The 13,945-nt window shown below is 31.8% G+C and overlaps 1 protein-coding gene across 1 annotated transcript in view; it reads right to left on the bottom strand.

Moving 5' to 3' along the window:
- LOC145247789 (uncharacterized) overlaps nucleotides 1–13,945 on the bottom strand; it is a 372,873-nt gene that overhangs the window by 64,503 nt on the left and 294,425 nt on the right. Inside the window, exon 8 of the mRNA XM_080109427.1 lies at nucleotides 6,349–6,506. Coding sequence (XP_079965553.1) covers nucleotides 6,349–6,506 — 158 coding nt within the window. The remainder of the gene's footprint in view (nucleotides 1–6,348; nucleotides 6,507–13,945) is intronic.

The raw sequence follows: 13,945 nt of genomic DNA, 5'->3' as shown, positions 1-13,945 counted from the left end.
ATATTCCTGTGTGCAAGAATGTTTTATCTTAAATTCTACACAATTATGCAGAATGTAGAAACTATGCATAAATAGAATTCAGTGTAATAATAAAATGAAATCAAGCATCTAATAAGAAACCATAAAAAATAATTAACGTCCGTTTTTAAAATTAGTTAACCTTTATGTAGTCGCTCGCATATCCATTACTGAGTATATTAAACACCGTTTTCATAAATTTTAAATCGAAAAAGCTTAAATATCAATATTAGAGTGAGAAAAAGCTCAACTTATATATTAGGTTGAGAAGTTCTTGCGGAATTTTTAATTTTGATTTCAAATAATGCATTTTTAAATAAGTTTTTGTTACAATATCTTTCTTTTATATCTCATTTTAAAGAACGTTTGTTTCTCTATCTAATTGTTTAACTTACAATCGTTTTAAAACAATTGTGTCTTCTTTTCAGAACGCGCAATACAAGATGAAAAATAAAGCAAATTCGTATAATTTTCTTATTTCAATTTAAGCTAGGCAAAAAAGCTGCTGAAACAGCTTGTGATATCAACAAAGCATTTGGTCTAGGAATCACTACTAAATGCACAGCACAATGGTGGTTTAAAAAATTTCGTGGTGGCGACGAGAGTCTTGATGATAATGAGCATAGTGGTCGTCCATCGGATGTTGACAACGATCAATTAAGGGCCTCAGTGAAAGCTAATCCATGCAGAACTGCTTGAGAACTTGCTTCTGAATTAGACGTAATGTATACCCTGATTTCTAACCACTTGAGAGATTGGAAAGACAAAAGAAACTTGATAAATGGGTGTCGCACAAATTAAACGACAATCAAAACAAACACTGCTATGAAGTGTCATCTTTCCTTCTTTTATGCAACAAATACGACCTGTTTCTCAACCAGATTGTGACTTGCAATGAAAAGTGGGTTTTTATGACACCCAGTGATGCTCAACTCAGTGGTTAGACGCTAATGAAGCTTCACGACACTTCCCGAAGCCAAAGTTGCACCAAAAGAAGGTCATGCTGACTGTTTGGTGGTCTGCGACTGGTCTCATCCATTAGAGTTTTTTGAATGCAGACGAAACCATTACGGAAGAGAAGTACCGTCAAGAAATGGATGAAATGCATCAGAAACTCTGATAGCAACATCCAGCATTAGTCAACAGACAAGGCTCAATTCTTCTCCAAAACTATTAGTCAACAGACAAGGCTCAATTCTTCTCCACGACAATGCCCGACATCACATTGCTAAACCGACTCTGCAGAAGTTGAATGAATTGGGCTATTAAATTCTGATCCATTCATCATACTCTCCAGACCTCTCACCTACCGACTTTTTTTAAGCATCTCAACAACTTTCTGCATGAGAAATGCTTAAATAACCTAAGCGATATCAAAAGCACCTTCAACCACTTCATCGCCAGCAGAATTAAAGATTTTTACGTTACTGACATAAATACATTTGTTTTGTGTTAGCAAAAGTGTGTTGATTCTGACGGTACTTATTTCAATCAATAAATCTTTGTTTGAACCGAGATATGTTCATCTGAATTTGAAAGTTAAAAACTGCAAGAACTTCCTTGTCAACCTGATTATATATATATATGCATCACTTTTTTGGTATTTCTTATTTTTGCAGTTTGTCTAAAAATTTTTATGTATATATATATATTAGAGAGAGAGAGAGAGAGAGAGAAAGAGAGAGATGTATATACACAAACATACTGAAAATTAGTAAATTACCTTAGTTAATGAGAGGTGTACTTTTAATACCAGGCATATATATATATATATATATGAGTGTATGTGGATATAAAATAAAACCTTCAAAAAACTTCCAGAAGTATTTTTTTCCAAGTTTTATTTACTTGACGAAATATGCAAACATAAAAACGGTTTGTCAGATTGTAGTGGACCTATATTCTTATTACTATATTCTTATTACTATATTCTTATTCCTATATTCTTATTACTATATTCTTATTGCTATATTCTTATTACTATATTCTTATTGCTATATTCTTATTGCTATATTCTTATTACTATATTCTTATTACTGCTATATTCTTATTACTGCTATATTCTTATTACTATATTCTTATTACTGCTATATTCTTATTACTATATTCTTATTACTATATTCTTATTACTATATTCTTATTACTGCTATATTTAGAAAAATACTGAGAAATGAATTTAAAAAATAATGCTAACTCACTACTTATATAAAGATATGAGTAGATATTTAAAATTAGTTTAAATTTAAAGTAGGAGTCAGATTCTTTGTTTTTTTTCCAATTGAAAAAGTTCTTGGGTCACAGATCAACAAATGAACAAGTGGTACTTAAAAAATATATATCATGGCTGACTATTTTGATGAACTTTAAGCCGAAAAGATCAAGTATTTAGCTTTTTCATTCTCTGATATAATTTAAAAAAACTTTTTTCATAAGTGTTGCTGTGTAAAGCTTCACTGATGTTAGATCATTACAAGACAGGTGGACACTTATCACACAATGCGTGCGTGTGTGTGTGTGTGTGTGTGTGTGTGTGTGTGTGTGTGTGTGTGTGTATTATTTAGGAGAAATAAAAGCACAAACATATTAACACAAAAATAAAGACAGCACAATTCTGCTTCCACAAAGGACATGATATCCTTTCAAACAAAGCTTTATAGCAATACACACACACACACACACACACACACACACACACACACACACACACACACACACAAATATGTATGACTAATTGCCGCTGCTGATTAAAACAACTTCAACACAGCTGACCGACTGGGTCTGGGTTGTCAAAACAATCTTGTAATAACAATAAAACGAATTTACTTAGAAATTTCGAGAAGTTATTTTTGGCATATATATTTTTAAGTCCATAACTAAAAAGATATTTACTAAAAGAAAACTCCCAATCTTTAAGGCACAACGAATCTACAAAATAAACTTGTTTATTTTTTTTTTACAAAACAAAAACAAAACCAAAAAATGGCACACAAAATTGGAAAAAATAATTGTTTCGGTTTTTAAAGAGTTCATTATGTAAATAAATATTTATGTACCTATTTACTATCTGCCTTCAGAGAGAATATTTTAAAAATGATTTATTTTTGTTAATACTTTTTATATGAATCAAAAAATATATTTGCAAAACCATAACTCCTCAACTGAAACTTGTGAGTAAATTCATTTTATTGTTTATTTTAATAATACCACAAGAGAATTTTACAATATTTTGTGCTGATAAACCTAGTAGTTCATTCGTGTCAAAGTTGCTTTAATAGCAAAACAGCAGCAGGGGCAAAAATTTGTACATAATTTACTCATACAATTTTAGTAAACCCTCTTATGTGCGGCCAAAATCCAGTACGACTAAATTGTCTGATTCGGCTCCTGCTGATTCAAGCAGCTTTAAATTGTTTCTATATGACAAACAGCAGGAGCAGTCAATCGTACATTGATCGGACATAATTTTTGGTCGTACAATTTTTAGTAAAACCCTACACACACACTATTAGTTATCCCAATAGCCAAAAGATGAAATCAATTCATACTGATAAATTTTTATGTTTTTTTTAAGGCAGATACCTAAATTTTCATTATGTCTTACACGTGTTTCGCTGAATAGCAAAAGATCACTAAACAGCTCTTCAGAGATGAATAGATATTCCTAAAAAAATCACTAGACAGTTTAATATATGGAAAATTTATATATGGTATAAATTGCTTTATTTATAAAAACATTTTGAAGAATATGAATTCGATGACTGTCAATTATTTTCCCCACACCTCCCTTCCTTCCTCTACCCTTCTAACAACCAAATAATTTGCAATATACGATTCCTAATCGCTTCTGTTTGAGTTCATATATAATGCCTGAGAAAAGTGGATTTTGATAAATCGCAACTAAAACATGTATGCACAGTTGTAGCCAATAATGTTTGTTTAAATAAATATATATATATATATATATATATATATATATATATATATATATATATATATATATATATATATAATAAAGCTCTATCGGCTATTGAGCACTACTTTATAAACAATGAAGTTTCATTGAGTTAATTTAAAAAAAAATTAACATTAATTTGGATTCAAACACAGACACATTAAAAGAAAAAATTTAAATCCAGAATAAAAATCAAATTCTGTTAACCCTCCCCCCCCTTTCCTTCCGTTTTACTTTATTTGTCACATGTCTGTTTTGATGACTCTAACAGCAGCGACTGAAAAGTGAGTTGCATTAATCATACCAGACTCATTACTCTTTAGTTCAATGTTTCTTAACTTTTTTAAGACTGTCATATATTAGTAGTTAGATTATGACCCCTCTTCTCCATCAGTTTCAACTGAATGATGATCAATCTGAGATGAATAAACTGAATAAACCTTTTAAAATAAGTTGTTGAATCACTTTCTTATATAAAACCAAAAGAATACCAGTTCCAAGAAAAGTAAAATTTATTCTACAAACAGAACAGTTTTGCATCACTTGTATGCTCCTTACAAAGATTAATCATCGTATGCAACATATTCGGTTTAACATACATTTTACACGGAGGCACATAGTGGACAGCTTTTAAAACTTTACTTTTAAACTAACCTAGCTCTAGACAGGACTTTATTTTTCTTTCTGTCAAGTCAACCCTTATCACTTCCTTCCATATTTTTCTTGGCTTTCCCCTGTGAACTGATCCTGTTACCTCAAGTGTTAAAAAAAAAATCAGCTTATAATACTGCTAAACTTTATGTCTAAAATCTTTATACCAATTTGTGATACCCCAACAAAAGGAGGGTGGACCTGTAACTTCATCCTTGTCTACTTTTCTTAATAACTACACCTTGGAATTTTTTTTAAACATTAAACATGATATGAGTAAAAAAGTAACAGAACGGAATTGGTGGAGGAGTTTGGTAGAGTTTGCAAAGGTCAGCTCTTTTAACTTTGACCTCTTGGCAGCCTAATTTTTGCCCAAAAACTTATTAAAAAGTTTGCCGTATGTTTGAATACACTTTATGTAAAATTTCAAATGTTTAGACCAAAAATTGGCTGAGTAATTTGGTAGAGACTACAGAGGTCAATTTTTTAAAAAACTTTGATTCCAATTTTGACCTCTTAACATTGTTTTGGGCTCAAATCAAATTAAGAAGTTTAATCCATGTCCAAGGCACCTACATCTAAAATTTCAATTGTTTAGACCCAAAATTGATGAAAGAGTTTGGTAGAGTTTTCAAAGGTTAAATCATTGGGGCCACCATTGACAGCCAAATTTCTGTTCGAAAACTGATTAAAAAGATTTTTCCAAATCTCAATACCCCTTATGTCAAATCTCGAGTCTGTAGACTAAAAATTGACAGAGTAGTTTGGTAGGGAAATGTACACACAAAGACAATTTCACTTTTATAGATACATAGATTGCATTTCTGTTTTCCTATTAGTTAGCCGTGTTTTCCTATAAGTTGAGCCAGGCTGTGTAACCAACCCGCATCACTCATATCAACCACCAAACACCTCCCTAAGCACACAAACGAAACTTGCTTTTAGTTTTGGGTTATTGGCATCAGCATGTAGACTGGGTGAAGATAGTGACACATTGGCACACAGACTTTCTTTCAAACAATAACAATACAAATTTAGCTTTACGAAATTTTTATTCCTATCTACATACAGATTTTTGAATAACATTCTCTCATTATGAACTCTCAATATCAATTTCCTCATCTAGACTCCTGGACCGATTATAAACTCTATTACAAACACCTATCATCACGCCAACCACAATCCCATTAATGAAGTAAATACAGTCAGCTGTATTTACAAAACATGTAATGTTTTTGGCATGATTGAATACCATAGAGAGCACAATGCAGTTCCTTTATAATGGCCTGTTCGTTTCTGAAACTGAGTTCTGATAGCAAAGAGTGTGAAAAAAATAAACAGCTTTACATAGGTCTGTTGATTCAAGAATCTGAACAACCTGATTTGAGGTCACAGAAAAGTAATTGATTCTGAACCTTTCTATTTTCTTTAGAGTTCATGCTTCCCCTGGAAATTGATTGCAGCTGCCACAATACAATAAAGCACATGCTTATCAACTCTAGTTTGTTATTTCAAAATATTCTGCCAAGACACACAGGCACACTCCAGCTTCGATCAAAAGAAACATTGCTCTACCGTGATAACTCGATTTCCTGAAAATGAAAACAAATTCTCTCAATTGCATCACAACTTTAACAGGCTCATCTGAGTTCAGAACAATTGCTTAAGTCAAAAAACAATTTTTCTTCGGATAAATGATTCGTGAAGTTGTAAGAATAAAAGCTTACATCATTTCTCTTGTAATGGAACATGTTGCTGTCTTTGAGGACGCACCATCTTTTCTTCCAATTCTTGCCGAGGGGCCCGGCACTTTGCTTCTTCTTGTATAACCATCCTTCACAATCACCTTTGCCCAGATCTTTGCATGATATCCGCCTGTCTGCTGCTGGATAATGTATAAAAGGTCAGGATTTAAAGTGTAATCACAGATAACAAACGGTTTCGAAGTACAAAAAGGTTCAGGTGAATGATGATGGTGATAATAAAGGGTCAGGGAAGAATGGGGAAGGAAAGGGAATAAAAAAGAAAAGCAAGGAATTACATGAACTAAAATTAAAAAGGGATTTATCATCAAAAAGCAATTTGGTTTTTTGATGTCAATGGCTTCCTATGTTCTTGCTTGCTTTCAGTTACAACAATAAAAATAGAAAAGATAAAGTGCAAGATATTTTAACCTGTTCTGTTTACAAATTTCATCAAAAATTTATCATTTTTAAGTAAACATGTATAGAAAGGGGATGATAGATTCTTAATCAATTTCAACTAGAATCAAACACTTTATAAACCTCTATATTATAATTGGGATGTTCAGCAGTCTGTTGGTCACTTATAGACTTCAAAACTACTCATCAGAATTACAAATTAACATAAAATTTTAATACTACTACTAAAAATGACAAACACTTATAATTTCCAAAGCTATTAGATAGAATTCTAAAGTTGATATGAAGTATTTTTGTGTCTGTTAGGGAGTGAAAATAATTTTTGTGTCTGTTAGGGAGTGAAAATAATTTTTGTGTCTGTTAGGGAGTGAAAATAAATTTTGTGTCTGTTAGGGAGTGAAAATAATTTTTGTGTCTGTTAGGGAGTGAAAATAATTTTTGTGTCTGTTAGGGAGTGAAAATAATTTTTGTGTCTGTTAGGGAGTGAAAATAATTTTTGTGTCTGTTAGGGAGTGAAAATAATTTTTGTGTCTGTTAGGGAGTGAAAATAATTTTTGTGTCTGTTAGGGAGTGAAAATAATTTTTGTGTCTGTTAGGGAGTGAAAATAATTTTTGTGTCTGTTAGGGAGTGAAAATAATTTTTGTGTCTGTTAGGGAGTGAAAATAATTTTTGTGTCTGTTAGGGAGTGAAAATAATTTTTGTGTCTGTTAGGGAGTGAAAATAATTTTTGTGTCTGTTAGGGAGTGAAAATAATAATAGTAATACTGGTACAAATAATAAAGCTTCCAAAATTATTCAACAGATTTGCAGTAAAATTTGTATGAACAGCCTTTGAAATGACAGACGAATAATAGAGATTGAAAATTAACATATTACAACTACTATTAATAATAATTGTGTTTATTTCAATATGTATAAAAAACATTTCTTTGTGTTTAAAATTAGGAGATAATTCAATATATGCTTAAGCAAAAAAGCATGACTTGCAAATATGAGTATTGTTTGCAATTTAAACTAGACAACTTTTTTTAAGAGAATTTAATTATACTGTTGTAAGTTAGAACTTGATAAAAAATTATACCAATTTTGATGTTTCAAATACAATAGTAGTAATTATAAATACTTAAAAGTTCCAAAAATATTGGTTAGATTTAAACTAAAATTGTCATGAAAAGCCTTTGAAATATGTAATGATATTTAAATAAAGCCGTAACAAAGCCACACAAGAAGTATGCTAAAATACGGTTTATTTGATGACTTTTAGGCTAGTAATGAGTAATTTATACTAATATTAGTTGAAAAGTGAATCTATTCTCAGAGATTTCTATGAAAATATAGATTTTAACAAAAATTGAATATGTATTCTTTAGATTAGACTGACAACAGTATTAATAAGAAAGATAACTGTTTCTACAGAATCATGCAAAAGGTTGCCATGTGAATATGCACAGCGTCAGTATAATAATTAAAAGATCAACAGTTGTGGGAAAAGGGGGAGAAAAAAAGATCACCAATGAAGAGATTATAGCATAAAAAGGAATATGAAAGAGACGAGGTGACTAATAGCTGTGCAAACGAAAGTTGGAGTCACTAAGAAAATATTTGACATATGAAAATTAAATCATTCAGAGTCATGTTAGGAGTACATCCAGACCAAATCACACAGTGGAAAACAAGTCCATTGTTTCTCTATTTTAATATCAACAAACAAGTTCCATTCTAAAACGGTGAAAAAAAAACTCACTAAATACCTGAATCTCTCTTAGTTGATACAGAATTTTATAACAGCTAAATATAGACCAAATTTTAACATAATGAATTTAAAAAAATAATTAAAACCTTTGCACATAAGTCTCTAATGATTTGTTCAAATATCTATCTGGATGATGAGTTTATTATAGGGACCCTGTGTAGCAATGGTTATTCTGTAAACATTATGGAATCTACAATTTTAAAGTTTCTAATTTTTATAAAGTCGCAGAAACTACAGTAGACAGATATCCTATTTACCTTCACCTACCTTAGCTAGGTAATGTAAGTGACAGATTTGTCAAACAAATATCACAATAAACAATGTAATTTTGGATCATGTTTTTCTACTAGACCTATGTTGTGCTCAATCCGAAAAGACGCCCCCTCCCACTATAATAACAATATAGTTTATTTATTTAAATGTAGTTGCGGTTAGCACTACATTGGACAGATGTCAGAAAGATTGGATTGCAGCATGAAAAAGCACATTCCAACTAAGATTTGTCATGCAAATTATTCCTCAAAATAATGTTTTGAATAATACACATGGTTCGGCCATCCATGAACACCTCATAAATAGCTGTGTTTGTGCCTTCAGATTCAGTGTTAACTTGTTCTCCATTCTAGGCAAGTCACACTCATTATTTCATTTAAAAATTCTTTGAAGGTAAAAAGAAAATCTTTTAGGACTTAATGTGGTTGCTATTTAATTCTTTTTCCACTTGTTTTTTCCTCCGTCTTTTTTTCTCTGTCCCCCGCCAAATTCCTGATGAACCACCCCCTTAAGTAAGACACTTTATCAAATCTCCAATATTAACGTATTGTACATGCAATAACCTTTATCCGCGAGTGGCTTCCGGGCCTTGATAAGTGGTGACTATCTTGTAAAAAAAAAATATATATATATATATATATTTCGATTTCATTTTCTGTTTTTTTTTTTTTTAAATCATATTTACATCTCGACTAAGCTCTGTTGAGGGAGGTACGAAACCGATCAGCTAGCTCTTTCACTTTTTAAATTCATTATGTTAAAATTTGGTTTATATTTAGCTATCATAAATTAAATACTTAGTTTCATGTGCAAATAGTTGTATGCGTGTGTTACTGAGTAGTTAACTTTGGTTTATAAGACACACAATGATGTTCCTATCTTTGGCAATAATTAAAGTGCAGGTACTCTTTTTATGAAAATCGCTTCAGACAAGGCATGAAACCAATTGATATAAGGAGATAATCCTAATAATAAAAATGGATTGTAGAATCATAGCAAGACAAAACAAGAGTAAAAGAGATCCTACCACCAGCATTTAATCACCTGAACTCTAAGCAAGATAGTCAAAAAGTAAAGGAAGGAAAGGCTTACAGCTCTGAAAAAAATCTACCTTAAAACTCTGTTCGGCTCTATCCAACTCAGAAGGACAAACTTCATAAAATTCAAATATCATAGTTATTATTACAGCAACAAAAGCAAAATACAAATTTACCCGATATAAAGTTTTGTGCTCTATATTTAATTGACATGTCATTTATTATTGTTTATCTTACTGAATGTTACGAAAGACTAAATATTGACTGTGTTTATTATATTCAACATACTTGAAAAACTGGATAATTCCGACTAATCCAGGCTAATTTAGAATAAACAAAATAAATTTTATGTAGAAATTTCTAATAAGTTTAATGATATTGGCGCCTTAAAAATAACTTTGTTGTTTATTTTTAAATTTTAGATGTACAGTGGATATATTTCTTTAGTATAAATATACAGTCCTCCGAAATTGAATTATGTTGACCTGATTGCCTTGAACTTAGAAAAATACCTGTCTGTTGGGAGTGGGTTAGGGTTAATATTCACTGTAAATACGTAGTGTAGACCTTATCTATTTTATGCTTTCGTTGACAGACATCTCTCAACCCTTTTTTTTTTTTTTTTTTGCATAACGCGTATCGTAATATTTGCATTTCGGAAAAATCTAAACCAGCATCTCATCTGCCATGAAATAGATTTTGATAAATTATAATTATATTTAGAGTGAGGGGTCAGCCTTGGGCGAGCATTTTGAGAAGGGGCATTAATATATATATATATATATATATATATATATATATATATTTCTAAGAAGTGGAGTTTGTATTTTTATTGAATATTTTAGTATTTTTCATTTTTTAAATATTTATATAAATATAAAAACAAAAAATATTAAAATATTAAACAATAAACAAAACTTAATAACTGTTGGTAGCCCTGTTCTTTAAGTATATGCTTTTCTCTTGTTGGAAACACACTAGCATTTACTTTATATATATATATATATATATATTATTCAAGATCAATATTTTCCTGAGGTGAAATAACCAATGAATGTTTTTATGAGGTTCATACAAGAGTGCTCAATACTGAAGTAGGGCAAGATATACTTTTTATTTGTATTACATAAGCATTTATATGTCGCTACACATTCATGAGGATGTTTCAGTCGGTCAGTTACAAGTAACTAGAGACTTTTTCAGGTTCAAAGAGTGCTAATGAAAATTGGAAAAAATTAGTCAGCACATTAATCATAAGAGCAGATATTAAAAATTAAATAAATTAACATTTAAATAAGTGAAAAAGAAAGAAAAGAAAAAAAAAGGAATAAAATGATTATATATATATATATATAAAATAATATAATATAGTGTCAGTCCTAATCCACCATAAAAACAATTAAAAAAATAAGGTCAAAACGCTACAGGTGAAAATAAAACATTTTTTGTAGATGCTGATTTGGGAAGAAAAATAATTCTAAACTGAGGATGAACGTTTAAGCAAAACTGATATTTGCTGATAAGGAGGCTAATCATATGGCTGTCACTTTGACTGCAAAATTTGAAGTCATAAAAATGCTAGGAGAGAGAGAGAGAGAGAGAGAGAGAGAGAGAGAGAGAGAGAGAAAGAGAGAAATAAAACAACAAAAAATAACCTAAATAACATATTTAGTGTCACTACTAAAAGCACAACATTCTACATACTAGTTGTACTCGTCCCTCCTCTCATTTGCATGAATGCAAAACATTGCCAATACATATGCCAAAGCAAAAGGAAGTAATTCATCAAAATTTGATGCAGTATTAGCTGTTATTTTTTTTTATATACAAAGAAGAAGCTGACGAGATTTTTTTAAAATGAATTTTATTGCAAAAATTTTGCTACAAAAAGTTATCAGCCAAACTCCATATAAGAACAATATGTAAAAATAAAGGTAAAAATGAATACTTTATTTTTATTGCCATCCTTGACAATAAAAATAAAGTATTCATTTTTACCTCTATTTTAGCGATATGTAATAGTAAAATGAAAATAATTAGGGACGCGTAATTTCTGGAAAATTTATAACAGTGTAGTAAATAATGGTTAATCAACAATTCCCCCACTATCCAACAATCTTGAGATTGTCTGCAAAGCAACCAAAAAGGCACATCTGTTTGCCCCGACACTTTCCCTCCAACTCCACTTTAAACTCAAGAAATCACTCCCACCCAAATTTCCCTTTGCGGTCAGAAGCTACACTCAATGATCTGAAAATCACTCCTTCCCTATGATACCATAAAAAAAACCTAGACACCTCGAAGGTATGTGGATCCTTGACCCTGCTATACTATTAAGAAAATGCTCAGCTGAGGTTGCTCCGGTTCTCTTCAAACTCTTCAACAAATGCCTCACTGAATCTTGCTTTTCTGATTGCTGGAAAATTGCTTCTGTTGTACCAGTTTTCAAAACTTCTGGCAAGAGAAGTGACCCACTCAATTATTGCTCCATTAACCTCCTCCCTCTCTTCACTAAAATCTTTGTCCTTAATCAATGAAGCTCTAGTTCGCCACCTCGTAGATAATAAACTTCTTTCTGACCAACGGTATGAATTTAGGCAAGCTCGTTCTACTGCAGATATCGTAACTGTAATCTCTGAACATATATACCACGCACTCGATATGGCAGGGGAGGCTAGGTCAGTATCTAAGGCCTTTGACAGGTTTTGGCATCATGGTATTCCCATGAAAATTAAATCATATGATATTACTGGATGCATACTTAACATAATCAAATCTTTTTTAAATAAGAGAAAAAGCCAGGTTGTTATTGATAGTCATACATCTGAACAACATGATATAAACGTGGGTGTGCGACAGGGGTCAATCCTTGGATAATTATTATTCCTGATATTAATAAACGACCTCTCTGATAAAATTGTCTCTGAGATGGGTATATTTGTTGATGACATTACGCTCTATAATAGGCCAGTAACGAATGAATACATATCTAAGGAAATGACTAAAACTCTAGCGGAATGATAACATTCAATGCCACCAAAACTAAGCTTATTTCCTTTAATAATTACAAGAAACCTTCTCAGCCACTAATTACCATGGCTAATGATACACTATCTGAAAGTACTTCTTTCAAGTTCCTATGCTTAACATGCACAGTGAACATGAATTGGTATAAATACATTGAAATAACTGCCAAGGCTGCTGTGATGAAGGTGGGCTCTCTCTACCATGCTAGAAGGTTACTCACCCGAGAGTATCTTATATCTCTACAAAGCTACTATCCGCCATGCATGAAGCATTGTTGCCACATCTGGTGCATCTGCCACTAGTATCTCGCTACTAGATAGGGTTCGAAAAAAGAGTCGCTAATCTAATAGGTCCCGCACTGTGAGCCAGACTCCAACCTCTGTCTCATCGTTGGAATGTGGTATCCCTGTGTTTGTTTTACAAGTACTTTAATGGTAAGTGCTCAGACGAACTCAAAGCACTGGTATCCCCTTGATGTAAATACCCTTAACAAACCAGACAAGCAGCAAAATCTCACCCCTACACTGTAGAGATCCCTAGATGTTATAAAGCCTTCTACTCAAGTAGCTTCCCTCAAACTGCTAGACTTTGGAATTCTCTCCCAGACCCCTGCTTCCCTGACTGTACCGACATGCAGAAGTTCAAGAGTAATGTGAACAGATATTTAGCTGCCCAATTCCCTTCATAATATCCCTGCAAATCTGGTCCCAAATAGAAGCCGCTTATAATTTAATGGCACTGTGCTTTGTTTGGGGTGAAAAAAAAATAGTAAATGACAAAAAAGTAGAAATTAATATTTAATTAATGAAATGTGCTTTTGCAAAATAATATGCAAATTTGTTTAACAACATGTTCTATTGTGTGAACACTAGATTTCTGATGTGCTTTAGATATTGCTGGCTTTTGGTTGGTCTTGACGGAGAAAATGGCAAGCGACCTGATAGTCTCACATCATTTACATTTTCAAACAGCAAATTATGTGATGCAACTTGTGTCAACACTTTTGTGCCCTTGCCAGTAATTGGTGATAAATTCTGTACATGTAACCGTGTCAGCAGAAGACTGTGCCCA

The sequence above is a fragment of the Euprymna scolopes genome, chromosome 26 (genome assembly GCF_053919585.1).
Source record: "Euprymna scolopes isolate OS-2025 chromosome 26, ASM5391958v1, whole genome shotgun sequence".
In the NCBI taxonomy this organism is placed as follows: Eukaryota; Metazoa; Mollusca; class Cephalopoda; order Sepiida; family Sepiolidae; genus Euprymna; species Euprymna scolopes.
Note: the sequence above shows the minus strand (reverse complement) of the source record. Positions and strands in the feature narration are given on the sequence as shown.